This window comes from Kogia breviceps, chromosome 11, assembly GCF_026419965.1.
Source record: "Kogia breviceps isolate mKogBre1 chromosome 11, mKogBre1 haplotype 1, whole genome shotgun sequence".
Taxonomy (NCBI): Eukaryota; Metazoa; Chordata; class Mammalia; order Artiodactyla; family Physeteridae; genus Kogia; species Kogia breviceps.
In genome coordinates, this window is record NC_081320.1 from 2,154,650 (window position 1) to 2,170,970 (window position 16,321).

At 48.1% G+C, this 16,321-nt stretch overlaps 1 protein-coding gene across 12 annotated transcripts in view; it reads left to right on the forward strand.

Annotated features, from left to right (window-relative positions):
• The window catches only part of UXS1 (UDP-glucuronate decarboxylase 1), a 74,553-nt gene that overhangs the window by 22,633 nt on the left and 35,599 nt on the right, over positions 1-16,321 (forward strand). For 3 of the 12 annotated variants that reach the window (XM_067007001.1, XM_067006995.1, XM_067006997.1), the window contains exons 5-6: positions 6,288-6,348; positions 16,179-16,221. The exons of 4 other annotated variants lie outside the window; for them this stretch is intronic. Coding sequence is in view for 2 of the 8 variants with exons in the window: in XM_059079531.2 (XP_058935514.2) it covers positions 6,288-6,348 (61 nt within the window). In the remaining 6 variants the exon portion in view is untranslated. The remainder of the gene's footprint in view (positions 1-6,287; positions 6,349-16,178; positions 16,222-16,321) is intronic. 5 more of the 12 variants (XM_059079531.2, XM_059079530.2, XM_067006996.1 and 2 more) reach the window with 2 other exon arrangements.

Below are 16,321 nucleotides of genomic sequence, written 5' to 3' on the forward strand. Positions count from 1 at the left end.
CAAAGTGGGGTGTTAAAGTCCCCTACTATGACTGTGTTACTGTTGATTTCCCCTTTTATGGCTGTTAACATTTGCCTTATGTATTGAGGTGCTCCTGTGTTGGATGCACAAATATTTACAATTGTTAAATCTTCGTGGATTGATTCCTTCAACATTATGTAGTATCCTTCTTTGTCTCTTGTAATAGTCTTTATTTTAAAGTCTATTTTGTCTGATATGAGTATTGCTACTCCAGCTTTCTTTTGATTTCCATTTGCATGGAATATCTTTTTCCATCCCCTCACTTTCAGTCTGTATGTGTCCCTAGGTCTGAAGTGGGTCTCTTGTAAGCAGCATATATACCGGTCTCATTTTCGTATCCATTTAGCCAGTCTGTGTCTTTTGGTTGGAGCATTTAATCCATTTATATTAAAGGTAATTATTGATATGTATGTTCCTATTCCCATTTTCTTAATTGTTTTGTTTTTGTTTTTGTAGGTCTTTTCCTTCTCTTGTGTTTCCTGTATAGAGAAGTTCCTTTAGCATTTGTTGTAAAGCTGGTTTGGTGGTGCTGAATTCTCTTAACTTTTTCTTGTCTGTAAAGATTTTAATTTCTCCTTCGAATCTGAATGGCGTCCTTACTGGGTAGAGTAATCTTGGTTGTAGGTTTTTCCCTTTCATCACTTTAATTATGTCCTGCCACACTCCCTTCTGGCTTGCAGAGTTTCTGTTGAAAGATCAGCCGTTAACCTTATGGAGATTCCCTTGTATGTTATTTGTTGTCTTTCCCTTGCTGCTTTTAATATTTTTTCTTTGTGTTTAACTGTTGATAGTTTGATTAATATGTGTTTTGGTGTGTTTCTCTTTGGGTTTATCCTGTATGGACACTCTGTGCTTCCTGGACTTGATTGGCTATTTTCTTTCCCATGTTAGGGAAGTTTTCAACTATAATCTCTTCAGATATTTTCTCAGACCCTTTCCTTTTCTCTTCTTCTTCTGGGACCCTGTAATTCGAATGTTGGTGCGTTTAATGTTGTCCCAGAGGTCTCTGAGACTGTCCTCAGTTCTTTTCATTCTTTTGTCTTTATTCTGCTCTATGGTAGTTATTTACACTATTTTATCTTCCAGCTCACTTACCTGTTCTTCTGCCTCAGTTATTCCTTCTAGAGTATTTTAAATTTCAGTTATTGTGTTGTTCATCACTGTTTGTTTGGTCTTTAGTTCTTCTAGATCCTTGTAAGATGTTTCTTGTATTTTCTTCATTCTGTTTCTGAGATTTTGGATCATCTTTACTATCTTTACTCTGAATTCTTTTTCAGGTAGTTTGCCTATTTCGTCTTCATTTATTTGGTCTTGTAGGTTTTTACCTTGCTCCTTTGTCTGTGACATATTTTTTTGTCATTTCTTTTTTTTTTTGATGGGTGGGGCTGTATTCCTGTTTTAGTGGTTGTTTGGCCTGAGGTATCCAGCCCTGGAGTTTGCAGGCAGTTGGATAGAGCTGGTGCTTGGTGCTAAGATGAGATCCTCCGGGAGGCCTCACTCCGATTGATGTTCCCTGGGGTCTGAGGTTCTCTGTTAGTCCAGCGGTTTGGACTCAGAGCTCCCACCACAGGAGCTTGGGCCCAGCGTGTGGCCTGGGAACTGAGATCCCGCAAGCCAGTCACTGGGGGTTCCTCCTGCCTCCTTAGGTGTCTGTGGTCCCCCACCGGTGCCTGGTAGGTGCCCTAGTTGTGTGGAGACACAAAGTTAATTGATTTTTTCCAGGAGTCTTCCTGAAGCCCGACCCCAGATCCTATGGGAAAGCCTTTCCTCTAAGGCCCTCTGTCAGTTTGATTTCTGCAACCTGTGACGATTCAGACAAATGTCCACATCAGTGTCATTGGTCCCCCCGCCAATAAAATTCCCAAATAGTCTGAATGTTGGTAGAAGGAAGGCTCTAGGCGTGTTGAAACCTTCCTTTCCCAAGCCCCGTGGGTTTCTCAGTTCCTGCAAATCCGTGGCACACGGTTTGAGGCCACGTCTGCCCTCTTCTGGCTCCAGCAGCTGGCCAGATGGTTCCTAGCACCTGCTGACCAGTCTCAGAGGATTCCAAAGTAGCAATGCCACTTGTTGGGCCTGGAACCCAGGACAGCGTTGAAGCACCGTGGGATGTTAGGGGTGGGGAGCCTGTGATTGTCCCATCCAGTCATGCGTTTGCTTTTGTCTCCATACTACCAATACATCGGGAAGTTTCCAGAACCGAGTCCAGGTGAAGTGGCTGGGAGGGAAGAATGGTATTAGATGGTGGACACTCTTACTTGAATCGATTTCCAAAGGCATGTCCTGGGTCCTGCTCATGCTCTATCTTGGCCTCGGGCGTGGGGACCTCTCCCTTGAGTGTGTGTAGAAAACTCCCAAGTGTCTGCAGTAACAGTTGGGTCTTAAAAGGTTTAAAAAGGAAAAATGAAGACATTCATTCATTAAAGTTTGTATATTTTTTTCCCCGGGACGTGTTTGGATGATGTGCTTAGCCTTGTGTGAGCCTGTTATCAGGTCTAGAATAAGAAGGAGGAGACGGAGAGCAATATTTTTTTGATCTCGGTGTTTCCATTAAATGATCAAGGAGAAATGAGGATGGAGAGAATTCATCAAACTGAATGTGGGCCTTCACCCTCTTGTCGCCCTCAGCTGATAGTTATATGCAGTCAGCAAGCTACCCGTTTCAACTCTTAACTGGAGCAAACGTTGTTCCTTGTTGTTTTAAGTGATTCTGTCACTAATAGAAGGCTGTTATTCGTGCTTTAATCTTTCTTGCCACTATTCGGTGCTGAAATGACACTGCCTGTAACATTTCATTGGATGGGAATCAGAAATCCTGCCTTCGGTAGGACTGCTGTAATTTGAGGAATGTTAATTGAAGCTTCTTAAAGAATAAATTGTTTACAGCAGGGAGTAACCCACCACAAGTTTTACCTTGGCTGAAAAAGAAAGAGAAAGAATCTGCCCACCAGTGATCATTTTCTTTAGAGAATAGCATTAACTTTCTTATGAGAAGAAAGTGAATCATTTAGGTATCTTTTCTAAGGCAGTGGCCTTACACACAGGATCTCTTGAATTGTGAGAATTGTACAATTCCCTTTGATACTCCTGTGAGGTTCTCGTTCCTTTTCACTCGGGAGGAGAAGCACACGTGTGACTGTAACCTTACATAGTTTTCTGGTAGCTCATTTCTGTGAAACCGCGAGGGTTCCTTGTAAGCTGGGCGCGGAGGGCGAGTGCTCGCCCCGCGGGGCTGCTTTGCTGTGGCTCGGCCTGAAAGGGTTCTGTCCCTCCAGTGGGTGAGCCAGTCAGGCGACAGCTGGGCCCTGGTTACTGGGTGAGTCGGGAGGTCAGGTGCGGACGTGACCTGGTGGACGTTGGAGGAGCTCGGTCTTAGTTTCATTCCTCCTGACTTGTGTGATAGGAATGCTCACACAGCCATCCTGACCCCGGCGGCATAAGAATGCCACTGGGAGGAAGTACGTGATCGTCACTTGGGGGCAAAGGGGCCCCAAGAAATACGGACACGGTTGACTGGTCCGCACCAATTTACACGGGGAGGCACGGGGGTCAGTGCCGTCCCGGCAGCCTGGGTCGTGGACTCTGCGGTGTCCCGTTGTTTGTCAGAGGGTGCTGACTCCTGGGTCCCACTGACTGCAGTGATGCTATCCTTGGCCTGGCGTACAGACTGGGCCGTGGGAGTTTGCACGTCTCCCCAGGTCGTTCTGATGTACAGGCGAGTTTGATTTCTTTTCTTTCCTTCTTCCTTTCCTTTTATTGAAGCACAGTGGGTTGACGGCGTTGTGTCTCTGTGGTCTTTCAGTCCTCCTGACTTCACGCTCCGGTTCCTCATAGTTGGATTGCATGCTGTTTCATTCCGTCTCCACATCTTTAAACATTCTTTGAATAGAGAGCAGGTCATAATGCTGATTAAAATTCTAAGTGAAAGTACCTAGGCTCTCCTGACGAAGAGGAAGGTTAGAGTGTGGAATGGGATAACTGGGGACTATAGGACCCTTCTTGGGGGTAAGGAAAGGTCCGTTCCTGAATTCACACTCGGAAATGCAGGCTTCAGGCGGGCGGCCTCCCGACCCTGCCCCATGGCTGCTGTGTCCCCAGCGCAGGGCGTGGCCTGGAGCGGGTGCTCCGGAAAAGGGGCCTGAGCCCACGAATACGTGGGTGAGCGACACCTGGCTAGGATTTTAAAAGGGCCCCGGCCTTAAAGAAGCCCACACCTCACCCTTGCCCTGTCCGGCCAGCTTGGGGCTCGGGGCTCAGCCGCCACCCCCTCGCACAGCCACAGCTCAGTCACCCGGCTGTCACAACAGCCTGGGGGTGCACACCCGGGAGGACCCTGGCTCCCACCTAGAGCTTTGTGCCCTGAGGCCTCAAAGCGAGGGACGAGGGCCGCGAGATCGTTTTTTAAACGTTCAGTAACATGATCACCCATGTGGAATCTGAAACTTGGTTGTCACACGTCGAAGAAAAACAGGGCACGAAAGCAGCCAGCGTTTTGTTTCTTAAATCAAGGGTTTATTAGCACACACTGTTTGAAGCGGTTTTCTTAGTCATCTTGCACCGGTGACTTTGTGTCAGGTGGCTGTGTCTCCTTCGGTTTTATTTCTTTTAAGTGTATTTTCTGCAAGAAAACCATTTGCTCTTCCTGCCTGGTGTAAATAGTGTATCTGGTTCCATGTTAAGCTTTCATGCAGGCACTGTTCCAGGCTCACCACTTGGAAGAAACGTGGTTTCAGTGGACACATTGGTCACCTCTTCCTGGATGCACGGGTCTTGTCCTGTGTTCCCTCCACCCTCTTCTGTCCCGGGGTGCAGCCCTGCCCCCCCACCCTCCCCGTGACTCTCTCTCAAACCCTTCAGCATGGAGGGGATGAACCCTCGGTGGGTGGGTGCGGGAAGGGAAGCGTCGGGACGGCCCGGAGGAGAAGCGGGCTGGCGGGCGACGCGGGGAAGCTGGGATGGAGCCGAGCCAGCTGGGCCTGTGGGTGCTGGGAGCTCAGACTGAGGCTGGAGCCAGGGGTGTGGGGCCCTCGGAGAACGGGGCACTGGGCAGGTGGGAGGGCTGCCCCGGCCAGTGCTTCGTCACCCTCCCCAGCCCCGCCTCGTCAAGCGCTCACCGTGGTGGCCTGGCCAGGTCCTAGGACGCTTGCAGGCAGCCCTCGGGCTCGAGGGAGCAGGGAGCCCCGAGGTGCCCAGAGCGCCTGGGGGTCTCGCCCCAGGGTGTGGACGGGGTCGCAGAACCGACGCGGGAAGGCTGGCGTTCTCACCATCCCCTGGGCATCGCCCAGCTGCCTGCCTGTGTTTGGCGTCTGCATGGCGAACTTGACCTTTTGAGAGTCTGGAAGCTCCTCCGGGGGGATCACATGCTCTGCCAACCCGCCCCAGCTCTGTCCTCAGCGAGCTTCCCTCCGTCAGGAGACGAGAAGCACGTGCTTCAAGATCTTCTGTCTGAGGGCCCGCCTGCTCCGTTGATACTCCAGCCACTGCTGAGGAGACACACGCCACGTCCCGGGTGTGGAGGGGACGGAGACAGGGCCCCCGCCAGCACGTCTGCAGTGGAAATAATAACTCTAGAGCTGCCTTCTCCACCTTTTTTTAAAAGCCCTTTTGTTTCTGACCGAATCACTTTAAGAGTGGCTATTTCAAGTCTATATTTATCAACTCTCTTCTGACGCTTCATATGTCTTTTATGCTGCCCAGTCCTGGAACGTCCGTGTGGGTTGGGGGCTGGTGGCACCTTGATGGGGGCGAGGGGCGTTGAAAGATCAGGTGAGACCCCCAGGCAGGTTCAGTCGGACCACGGCGGGCAGAAAATGCCCAGTTGCTTTGTCCGGGGCCCCCAGCCGGGACTGTGACACGGCCCAAAGGGGGAAGAGTCACCTTCCCTTCCTCTCGTGGGTACAGTCGGCAGGGCGGGGTCTGTGACCCCGCACAGCTGATTTCTTCCTCCCAGGCCCGGGCACGGCATCTCGAGGACGCCGCCCCGTCCGTGTTTTGTGTTCAGCTCTGGCTGCCGGTGGCTGGCGCTTCCTGACGCTTTCCCCGTCCAGGGATAGCACCGCATGTCACACCTGTCGGTAAACAAGGAGCAGGTCGACCTTGAGCTCAAGATGAACCGGTGCTTGCTTGGCTGCTGCAGCCCTCTTTCGGAGAAGAGAGGGGAGCAGACAGTAACAGTTCTCAAAGCCGGCGTTTGTTTTGGTGGCAAGTAGAGAAAATACTCACATGAGATGTTTGACTCTTGTCTTTTATAATCTCTTTATGTTATACAGCTTCACCCAGAAATACCCGCCTGTAAAATTTTTATCAGAAAAGGACCGTAAAAGAATTTTGGTAAGTTTACACATCTGATTCATATTTGTAATCAAGGAATTTGCTTTTTAAATGGAAGTGTACTTCACAGCCCATAAAAGTCTCAGGTACCGTGTATGCAGTTCAGAGTATACAGTGGTTTATGGTTTGTTCACAAAGTCCTGCAGCAGCTCCACGTCCTAATTCCGGAACATTTTATCACCTGAAGAAGCCCCATAGCCACCAGCAGTCATTTCCCATCCCACCCCCATGCCTCCCCAGCTCCTGGCAACCACGAGAATGACTTTCCGTCTCTACGGGTTTGCCTGTTTTGGGGGCCTTTCAAATGATACGGTGTGTGGTCTTTCTCTTAAACTTCAGTGCGTCCAAGGCTCGTCTGTGCCGTAGACAAATCCGGGCTTCATTCATTTTTAGGGCTGAATAATATTCTGTTGTGTGGTCGCACCACACTTCGGTTATCCAGTCATCAGTTGATGGGCATTTGGGGTTGGCTGTTTCTCCGTTGAGGTTACTGTGAATGACGCTGTTGTGAACATCTGGGTGGGTACTGCCTCTCCTTCTGGGTATGTGTACACCTAGGAGAGGAATTACCAGGTCGCATGGTGACCCTGTCTGTAGCTTTCTGAGGAAATGTGAAGCTTTCCGGAGCAGTGGCTTTTAAACCCTTTCCTGGTTCACACACCACCTTGATAAATAACCCCGGGGCTTCCTCGGCTAGTGGTCTAACTTGCGAGTACAAGTTCACCAGTGAGAGAGCCCCACGTGCGTGCCGTGCAGCAGAGTGGGTCCAGAGAGGTCGGCACCTTCGCGTTTTGTAGAAGTGCCAGCTTTGCTGAGATACAATTCACGTACTGTGCAGCTCACCCCCTGAAGTGTACGCTTCAGCCGTTTTCAGTACATCGCAGGATTGTGCAGCCATCGTCGATCTCAGCACATTTCGTCCCAAAAGAAATCCTGAGCCTGTGAGCAGTCACTCCCCATTTCCGCAGCCCCTCCACCCCTAGGCATCCACGGATTTACTTTCTGTCTGTGGACATTAGCCAGTTCTGGGTATTCATACAGGTGGAATAATGCACTGTTTGGCCTTTTGTGACTGGCTCGCATGTTTTTAAGATTTACTCACGTTGCAGCATTTATCTGTACTTCATACCTTTTTATTACCAAATAATATTCCAGTGTATGGATAGGACACATTTTATTTATCCGTTTATCCTGTGAGTCGTGTGGCAGCTCTTTAAACTTTGGAGGAACTGCCACACTGTTTGCCACATCGGCCGCACTGTTTCACATCCCGTGACGCGCAGCAGTGTATGAGGAGTCCGATTTCTCCACGTCCTTGTCAACACTTGTCACGATAGGTCTTCGTTTGTAGCCCTGCTCGTAGGTGTGAAGTGCTCTCTCTCATTGTGGTTTTGATTCGAGTTTCCTGACGATGTTGAACATCTTTTCATGGGCTTATTGGCTATTTCTGTATCTTCCATGGAGAAATGTCTACTCAGACACTTAGCCCATTTTAAAATTGGGTTCTTTTTCTTTTCATTATTGAGTTATTTAACCTAGATCTACGTTTCTTGTCAGATACTTGATTTGCAAGTACTTTTTTTCCCCATTCTGTGTTTTGTCTTTTTGCTTTCTTGATGGTATTCTTTGAAGCACAAACGTTTTAAATATCGATGAAGCTTATTTTTTCTTTTGTTCCTTGTGCTTTGGTGTCACATTTAAGAAGTCATAGCCTAGGGTCTTCCCTGGTGGCGCAGTGGTTAAGAATCCACCTGCCAGTGCAGGGGACACAGGTTTGAGCCCTCGTCTGGGAAGATCCCACATGCCACGGGGCAGCTAAGCCCGTGCACCACAGCTACTGAAGCCCGTGCGCCTAGAGCCCGCGAGCCACAACTACTGAGCCCACATGCCACAGCTACTGAGTCCCGTGCACCTAGAGCCCATGCTCCGCAACAAGAGAAGACACCGCAATGAGAAGCCTGTGCACCACAACTACTGAGCCTGTGTTCTAGAGTCCATGAGCCACAACTACTGAACCTGCATGCCACAGCTCCTGAAGCCCACACACCTAGAGCCCATGCTCTGCAACAAGAGAAGCCACTGCGATGAGAAGTCCATGCACCGCAACAAAGAGTAAGCCCCTGCTCGCCGCAACTAGAGAAAGCCCGTGGGCAGCAGTGAAGACCCAAAGCAGCCAAAAATAAATAAATTTATTTAAAAAAAAAAATTTATAACCTAATCCAAGGTCACAAAGATTTGCCATGTTTTTTTCTAAGAGTTTTACAGCTTTAGTATCTTACATTTAGGTCTCTGATCCATTTTGTGGTATGTATGTATGTATGTATGGCTGTGTTGGGTCTTCGTTTCTATGTGAGGGCTCTCTCTAGTTGTTTTCTCTAGTTGCAGCAAGCGGGGGCCACTCTTCATCGTGGTGCACGGGTCTCTCACTGTCGCGGCCTCTCTTGTTGTGGAGCACAGGCTCCAGATGCACCGGCTCCGTAGTTGTGGCTCCCGGGCCCGGTTGCTCCGCGGCATGTAGGATCTTCCCAGACCAGGGCTCGAACCCTTGTCCCCTGCATTGGCAGGCAGATTCTCAACCACTGCACCACCAGGGAAGCCCTGTGTTCATTTGTTTGTTTGTTTGTTTGCGGTACGCGGGCCTCTCACTGCTGCGGCCTCTCCTGTTGCGGAGCACAGGCTCCGGACGCGCAGGCTCAGCGGCCACGGCTCACGGGCCCAGCCGCTCCGCGGCACATGGGATCTTCCTGGTCTAGGGCACGAACCCGCGTCCCCTGCATCGGCAGGCGGACTCTCAACCACTGCGCCACCAGGGAAGCCCTGTGTTCGTTTGTTTGTTTGTTTGTTTGCGGTATGTGGGCCTCTCACTCTCACTGTTGTGGCCTCTCCCGTCGCGGAGCACAGGCTCCGGATGCGCAGGCTCAGCGGCCACGACTCACGGGCCCAGCCGCTCCGCGGCACGTGGGATCTTCCCGGACCAGGGCACGAACCCGCGTCCCCTGCATCGGCAGGCGGACTCCCAACCACTGCACCACCGGGGAAGCCCTGTGTTCGTTTTTATACGTGGATTTAGGTAAGGATTTCCCATCCTTTTGCATGTGGCTGCCTAGTGGTCCAGCACTGTTGGCTGACAGGACTAGTCATGGCCTGTTGAACTGTCTTGCCACCCTTGTCAAAAACGAACTGACCATAAATGTGAATGTTTATTTCTGGACTCTAAATTCTGTCTGTTGATCTATATGCCTATCCTTGTGCCAGGACTGCACTGCCTTGATTACTGTAGCTTTGCAGTGAGTTTTGAAACTGGGAATTGTGGGTCCTCCACCTTTGTTCTTCAAGAGCATTTTGACCGTTCTGGACCCATTCCAGTTCCTTGTGAATTTTAAGACCAGCCCGTCAGTTTCTCCAAAGAAGCCAACTGAGATTCTTACGGAGACGCACGGAACCTGTAGGTCAGTTTGGGCAGTGTTGCCATCTCAACAGTGTTGTCCTCCGGTTCTTAAACGTGGAGTGTCTTTCCATTTATTTAGATCTTCAGTAGTTTCTTTTAACTTTTTGGGGGTAGTTTTTAGAAGACAGATGTTGCACTTTCTTTGTTAATTTTATTCTAAAAGTGTCATACTTTTTGATGCAAGTATAAATTAAATTGTTTTGCCGGTTTCATTTTTATATTGCATATTCTCTTGGTAAATAGAAACACAGTTGATTTTTGTCTTAATGTCTTTGCTCAACTCGTTGGTGCGTTCTAATAGTTTTAAGTGGATTCCTTAGGATTTTCATGCAGATCATGTTATCTGTAATTATAGGTGGTTTAGCTTCTGCCTTTTCAATATGGACGCTTTGTAGTTCACCTTCTTGCCTAACTGTCTTTGCTGGAACCTCTAATACAGTGCTGCATAGAAGTGGGAGGAGCAGACATCCTTGTCTTGTTCCTGATCTCAGGGGGGAGGTTTCAGCCTTTCACTGTCAAGGGCCGTGTTCGCTGTGGGTTTTCAGAGATGCCTTTTATCAGGTTGAGGAAGTCCCCTTCTCTTCGGAAGTTTGTTCATTTTGCAACCAACCTTGCAAGCCTGTGATAAATCCCAGCTGATTACCGTGTACAATCCTTTTTTGTGTATTGCTGGATTTGATTTGCTAGTATTTTGTTGAGGATTTTTATGTCTATGTTTATAAGACATATTGGTCTAGAATTTACCTTTCTCATGAGGTCGTCTTCTGGTTTTTGTATCAGAGTAATAATGGCCTCGTAGGATAAGTGGGGCAGTGTTTTTTTCCTTTTCTAGTCTTCGGGAAGACTTTGAAGATTTGTCATTACACTTGACCCCTGAACAACATGGGTTTGAACGGTGCCAGTGCACTTATATGTGGATTTTTTTCAGTAAAGACACACTACAGGGACTTTCCTCGTGGCGCAGTGGTTAAGAGTCCACCTGCCAATGCAGGGGACACGGGTTCGAGACCTGGTCTGGGGAGATCCCACGTGCCACGGAGCAACTAAGCCCATGTGCCACAACTACTGGGCCTGCACTCTAGAGCCCACGAGACACAACTACTGAGCCCGCGTCCCACAACTGCTGAAGCCCACACACCTGGAGCCCGTGCTCCACAACAAGAGAAGCCACCGCAATGAGAAGCCCGCGCACCGCAATGAAGAGTAGCCCCCGCTCGCCACAACTAGAGAAAGCCAACACGCAGCAACGAAGACCCAGTGCAACCAAGAAAAAATAAATACATAAATTTATTTTTTAAAAAAGAAGACACACGGCAGTCCGTACTACACAATCTGTGGTTGGTTGAATCTGCAGATGCAGCGCCACAGATGTGGAGGACTGACTGTAAAGTTGTCTTGGATTTCCCACCGCGTGACTGATTGGCACCCCTGACCCCTGAGTTGTTTGAAGGTCAGCTGTAAGCCTTCTTCAAATGTTTGGTGAAGTTCACCAGAGAACCGTCTGCACTTCGGCTTAATTCAGTCTCTTGTTACAAACCTATACAGTTTTCTGTTTCTTCTTGAGTTAGTTTTGGTAGTTTGTGTCTTTCTAGGAATTTCACTGCTTTAGCTGCATACCCTAAGTTTGGGGAATGCTGTTTCTTCATTGTCATTAATTTCAAAGTATTCTCTAATTTCCCTTATAATTTATTCTTTGATCCATTAGTTACTTGGGAGTGTGTCATTTAATTTCTACATACTTGTGAATTTCTCAGATATCTTTGTTATTGATATATCTAATTTCATTCCTTTGTAGTCAGAGAACATACCTTGTATGATCTGAATCCTTTTAAATTTGTTGAGGCTTGTTTTATGGCCTAGGGTATAGTCTCTCCTGGAGAATATTTCATGTGCTCTTAAGAGGACTGTGCATTATGCTGCTGTTGAGTGGAGTGTTCCCTAGGTATCTGTTCAGTCCAGGGGGCTTGTCATGCTTTTCGAGTGTTTCATTCCCTTGTTAATCTGCTGCATAGTTCCGTCCGGTATCGAGGATGAGGTATTGATGTTTGCCGTTTTTGTTGTTGGATCCTGTTTCCCCCTCTGATTCTTTCAACTCCACTTGATGTATTTTGGGTCTCTGTTGTAGGTACATAAATGTTTGTAACTGTTATATCCACTTGATGGATCGACCCTTTTATCCTTATAAAATGCCCCCTCTTTATCTGTGAACATTTTTTGTTTTAAAGTTTATTTTGTCCGATAGCATTGTAGCCACTCCGTCTTTCTTATTGTTGTTTCTATGCTGTGGTTTTATATTTTCACATTCAGTGCGTTATATCTTTGAGTCGACAGTGTCCTAGTTAGACAGTGTGTGGTTGGATCTTATTTTTTCTAGTGTTCTGCCTTTTGAGTAATTGTTTAATCCATTCACATTTAATGTTATTTTCGACATAGTTGATTTTTATTTTTGCCACTTCATTTTGTTTTCTGTTTGCCTCACATCTTTGTTCCTCTGTTCTCCATTACTGTTTTCTTTTGCATTAAGTGAATCTTCTCTTGTATAACGTTTGAATTCCTTTAAAGAATTTTTTTTTTTTTAACTGTATTTCAAAAATTTATTTGGTTCCTGGTTGCTGTAGTGCTCACCACATATACCCTAACTCGTGACTCCGCTCCAGGTTTATACTGTGGTCCGGTGAGGTGCAGAAATGCCCCTCGCATTAGTTCTGTGTATTACTTCTATCCATGTTACAAACGTAACACACTGTTTATGATTATTACCTTACACAAGTTTATATCTTTTAAATAAGCTGAGTGAATAAAGCAGAGAATGGATATATTTATGGAATTTGTTACATTAACCTTTTTATAACATTTTTATCAACCTTCATTTGTTCCTGGGGTTTGAGTTAACTTTGGTGTCATTTCCTTACCGCAAACAACTTAGCTGTCACCTCCCTTCTTTGCACTATTGTTGTCAAATATATTTCTGTATTTTATAAGGATAAGTAATATAATTATATATATTATTTTGTTCAAGTGGCTTTTTCTTTTTTGTTGTGGTAAAATATATATAATATAAAATTTATTATTTTAATCATTGCTAAGTGTATAGTTCTTCGGCTTTAAGTGTGTCCACGTTGTTGTGCTATGTAGTTTGGTCTTTAAATTTGAAGCAATTAAGAGGAAAAGGAAAACAATGCAATTATATTGCCTTTTATAGTTACTCAGTTACTTTATTCTCCCCCCACCCCCCAGTATCATCTGCCTTCTGTCTGAAGAATTTAGTATTTCTTGTATGGTAGGTCTGATAGCAATGAATTCTCACTTCTTAACCTCTCTCTGTTTTTTATCTCTACCTTCGGTGTCTGTAAGATTCTCGGCTGTAGTTTCTCTCTGCTGCTTTCTCCATCATTTGTTATGAAACGTCAGCTGTGAGTCACATTGGGATCCCCTGCACTTCAGGGGTCATTCTCTTTTCCTCTTGTTCAGTTTCCTGCGGCTGCTGTAGTAATTCCACCAAGCCCGTAGCGGAGAACAACAGGAGCTCCCAGTTCCGGATGCTAGAAGTGTAAATCTAAGTTGCCGGCAGGGCTGTGCTCTCTGGAGGCTCTGGCGGGAGTCGTTCCCAGCCTTTCTCTGCACTCTGGTGCGGGCAGTAGTCCCTGAAGCCCTGCCTTGTGGGGCGTCACCCCAGCCTTTGCCTCCATCGCCAAAGCGCTTCTCTCCCCATGTCTCATGCTGGACTCATGGTCCACCCTGATCCACTCTGACCTCACCTGAACTAATTACACCTGCAGCAGCCCCGTTTCCAAATAAGGTCACGTTCTGAGGTTCCCAGAAGGACATACATTTTGCAGGACAGTATTCAACCCAGTGCACCTGCTTTCAGACTTCATCTTTGTCTCTGGTTTTCATCATTTTTAGTGTGACATGTCTGCGTGCATCCACCTGTGTTTACATTTTCCTACATGGAGTTAGTGGAGCTTCTTGAAGTGTGGATGACTGTGTTTCGTCAGTTTTGGGGAGTTTCAGCCATTATTTCCTTGAGCATTTTTCTGTTCCTCTTTCTTCCTTTTTCCCATTACGTGGATGTTGGGGTGGTTATTGGTATCTCATGTTTGTCAGAGGCTCTGTTCACTCTCCCTTATTTTCTCTCTCTTTTTTATTATTTTTGTTTGTTTGTTTGTTTTTTTTTTTTTGCGGTATGCGGGCCTCTCACCGTTGTGGCCTCTCCCGTCGCGGAGCACGGGCTCCGGACGCGCAGGCTCAGCGGTCATGGCTCACGGGCCCAGCCGCTCCGCGGCATGTGGGATCTTCCCGGATCGGGGCCCGAACCCGCGTCCCCTGCATCGGCAGGCGGATTCTCAACCACTGCGCCACCAGGGAAGCCCTTCTCTCTCTTTTTTAAAAAGTTATTTATTTATTTTTGGCTGCGTTGGGTCTTCGTTGCTGCGCGCGGGCTTTCTCTAGCTGCGGCGAGCAGGGGCTACTCTTCGTTGCGGTGTGCGGGCTTCTCAGCGGTGGCTTCTCTTGTTGTGGCTCGGAGGCTCTAGGCGCACGGGTTTCAGTAGTTGTGGCGCACGGGCTTAGTTTGCTCCGCAGCATGTGGGATCTTCCCGGACCAGGGCTCTAACCCGTGTCCCCTGTATTGGCAGGTGGATTCTTAACCACTGCGCCACCAGGGAAGCCCTTTCTCTCTGTTCTTCACGGTGCGTAAGCCCCCTTGGTCCAGCGTCAAGTTGGCCAATTTGTGCTTCTGCCAGATCCAGAAGATTGTCGAATCTCTCTGGCCCACTTTTCTTTTTGGTTTCTGTGCTTGTCAGTAGAATTTCCATCTGTTTCTGTCTCATAACTTTTCTCTTTTTCGTCTCTCTTTACTTCCTTAATGTGGTTTCCTCCAGTTGTTTGAGTGTGTTTGTGGTGGCTGCTTTGGAGACTGTCGAATCCTTCACCTGGGTCCCACAGGCAGTTTTGTTGCCTGGTTGCTTTCCTGCGCATGAGTCACATGCAACTGTTGCTTTGCACATCTCGACATTTTTGGTAGAAAACTAGACATTTTGGGTAGTTCATTGCAGCAGCTCTGGATCCTGATACCCCCCTTCCCCGAGGCCTGTTTTATTTTGGTTTGCTTATTTATTTGTTCGGTGGCCTGGCTGGTCTCCTTTGGTGACGTCTGTTTCCCCTGGAGTGTGAAGGTCCGGTGGCCGCTCCTCAGAGGCTGCAGCCTCGGGAGTGGACACGGTCACCTGGATGCTGGTGGTTCCCGCAGGGCCCCTGTCACGGTCTCCTTCCCTGATTGCTCTGTTGAGCTGTCTGCCTTGTGTGGTAGGCTCTGCTAACTGGCCGGTGGGGTGGTCTGTCCTTTCGTCAGAGCTTTGCATTATAATTGCTCCTCAGTTTTACCTAATTAAATTCTGGCCCCTTTGCAGAGGGAGATTTGAGCCCAGTCTTGGAGGTTTGTTCTGACCCGGGAAGGCTCTTGGGTCTCTCCCCGGTTCCGTCTTCTAAACCAGCTGTTCTCATAGAGCTGCCCGCCTCCTCCTTCCTGCTTGCCACCCTGATCTCCCTTATGCTTGAACTTCCCCACTCTCTCTTCCAAGTAAAGTCAGTTCCTTTAGGGAGATGGGTAGCGCCTGATCAGTTACAGACTTCGTGCCTGGGGCGGAGCTTCTGCTCCGAGTGGGGAGTGGGAGCTGGGTGGGGGGAGGGAGCGCTCGACCAGGCTCGGGGGTCAGGAGTCCAGGACGAAGGGGACGAGAAATGTGAAATGTGGGGGCCCTGCCCTTCCTGGGGAGATGCTACATCTTTCACTGGGAGCCCCTATTCTTGGCCACGCCTGACACTCTCACCGGCTCTGCACTGGGTGGAGGGTGGACCGAGTGAGCAGGGGCCCAGGCGTCCAGACTCTCACGGCTCTTATTACATTTCGGCAGAGTTTCATGGATAAATGTTTCCGTATCTGCTGCATGCCCTTAGGACAAAATCCAGAGACTTAAATATTGGCTTTTGAATTAATTTTCTCCTGTTGTGGTTGTCTCTTTCACCAGGTCTGTGGAGCCCCTGCTATATCTGTGACTTTGGCATATCTGGTTAGGACACAGGGCGGGGGTGTCTGTTCTTGGCCGTCATCTCCAGTGTAGGACTGTGCACCCCAAACCCCAGAATAACACCTGGGAATCAGTGTTCAACTGTTGGCCCCACAAAACCTCCCTTTTCTTCTAGAAGTTACAGGAAGTCTCTTGCCTTTTTGGGTGGCTACTATACCTCACCCTGAGTAGACTCTAAAGCCAGTTGTACACCCATCATTTGGGTTATTTCCGTCACATCAAAAAAGTATGTAGGCATGAATTGAGAAATATATCAGTGAAGAGAAAAGCTGATTTTCCAAATCTCCCTGCAGCCACACGTCAGAGTGATCAGAAAATCTGAGGCTCTGCGCAAAGGTACAGACCCTACCCGACCTTGCTGGGGTTCTTGTCATCTCCACGTGGGATGGTTTTCCTGTGATGCTGGGCACTGTCGAATTTTTTTCACTTCACGCAT